This window comes from Eimeria tenella, genomic scaffold, assembly GCF_000499545.2.
Source record: "Eimeria tenella Houghton genomic scaffold, Eth_scaff2359, whole genome shotgun sequence".
NCBI classification, from domain to species: Eukaryota; Apicomplexa; class Conoidasida; order Eucoccidiorida; family Eimeriidae; genus Eimeria; species Eimeria tenella.
This window is the reverse complement of record NW_013542220.1, coordinates 391-1,089: the sequence shown is the minus strand read 5'-3', so window position 1 is coordinate 1,089 and position 699 is coordinate 391. Positions and strand designations below refer to the sequence as shown.

At 58.7% G+C, this 699-nt stretch overlaps 1 protein-coding gene across 1 annotated transcript in view; it reads right to left on the bottom strand.

The window, feature by feature from the left end:
* Positions 1-39: 39 nt before the first annotated feature.
* ETH_00042765 (uncharacterized protein) overlaps positions 40-699 on the bottom strand; it is a gene marked incomplete at both ends in the record, with an annotated part of 896 nt that continues 236 nt past the window's right edge. The window contains 2 exons of the mRNA XM_013374893.1: positions 40-506; positions 663-699. Of these exons, the coding sequence (XP_013230347.1) occupies positions 40-506; positions 663-699 (504 nt within the window). The remainder of the gene's footprint in view (positions 507-662) is intronic.

The window sequence follows — 699 nt, the reverse complement described above, 5'->3', positions numbered from 1 at the left end:
GCGGCAGCGCCTGCTGCTGCTGCTGCTGCTGCTGCTGACGAGGACGCGGACAGGGAAGAGAAGGAAGCGCCAAAAGCGGGCGGCTCTGCTGCTGCTGCTGCTTCTGCTGCTGCTGAAGGGATCGCCGCTGGAGCCGAAGCTGGCGAAGACGGAGGGGGGGAGGAACACTCGGAGCCCGCTGCTGCTGCTGCTGCTGCTGTTGCTGCAGGGGCTGACAGCTGCTCGGTGAGCTTCACGCCGCTGCTGCTGCTGCTGCTGCTGCTGCTGCTGAGGGCCCCCAAGGGGGAGAGGTGGCGCTCGAGTTGCTGCGCCTCCGGAGGGGGGCACCCCCCGCTGCTGCCTAGGGGGCCCCTCGAGCTGGGGGGCCCCAAACTGCGAGATCTTACCAAAGGCAAATCAAAACTAAGAGAACGAGACAAGAGGGGCCCCTCCCCTGCTGGGGGGGCCCCCAGGGGTTTGCTGCTGTTGCTGCGGTCCAGCAGCCCGTCGAAAAGGGTGCCAGTTAGCTGCACAAAGCAAAAGTAAATAACAACTTATTTATTATTTATTATTCATTTATTATTATTTATTATTTACTATTCAAAAACAAATCAAAAAGTATCACCCATGTGCAGCAGTACAGACACAGCAGTGTTCTCGTGCAACTGCTGCTACAGCGGCACTTGCTGCAGCCCTAACGCAGCAAATCCATCCCCCAAA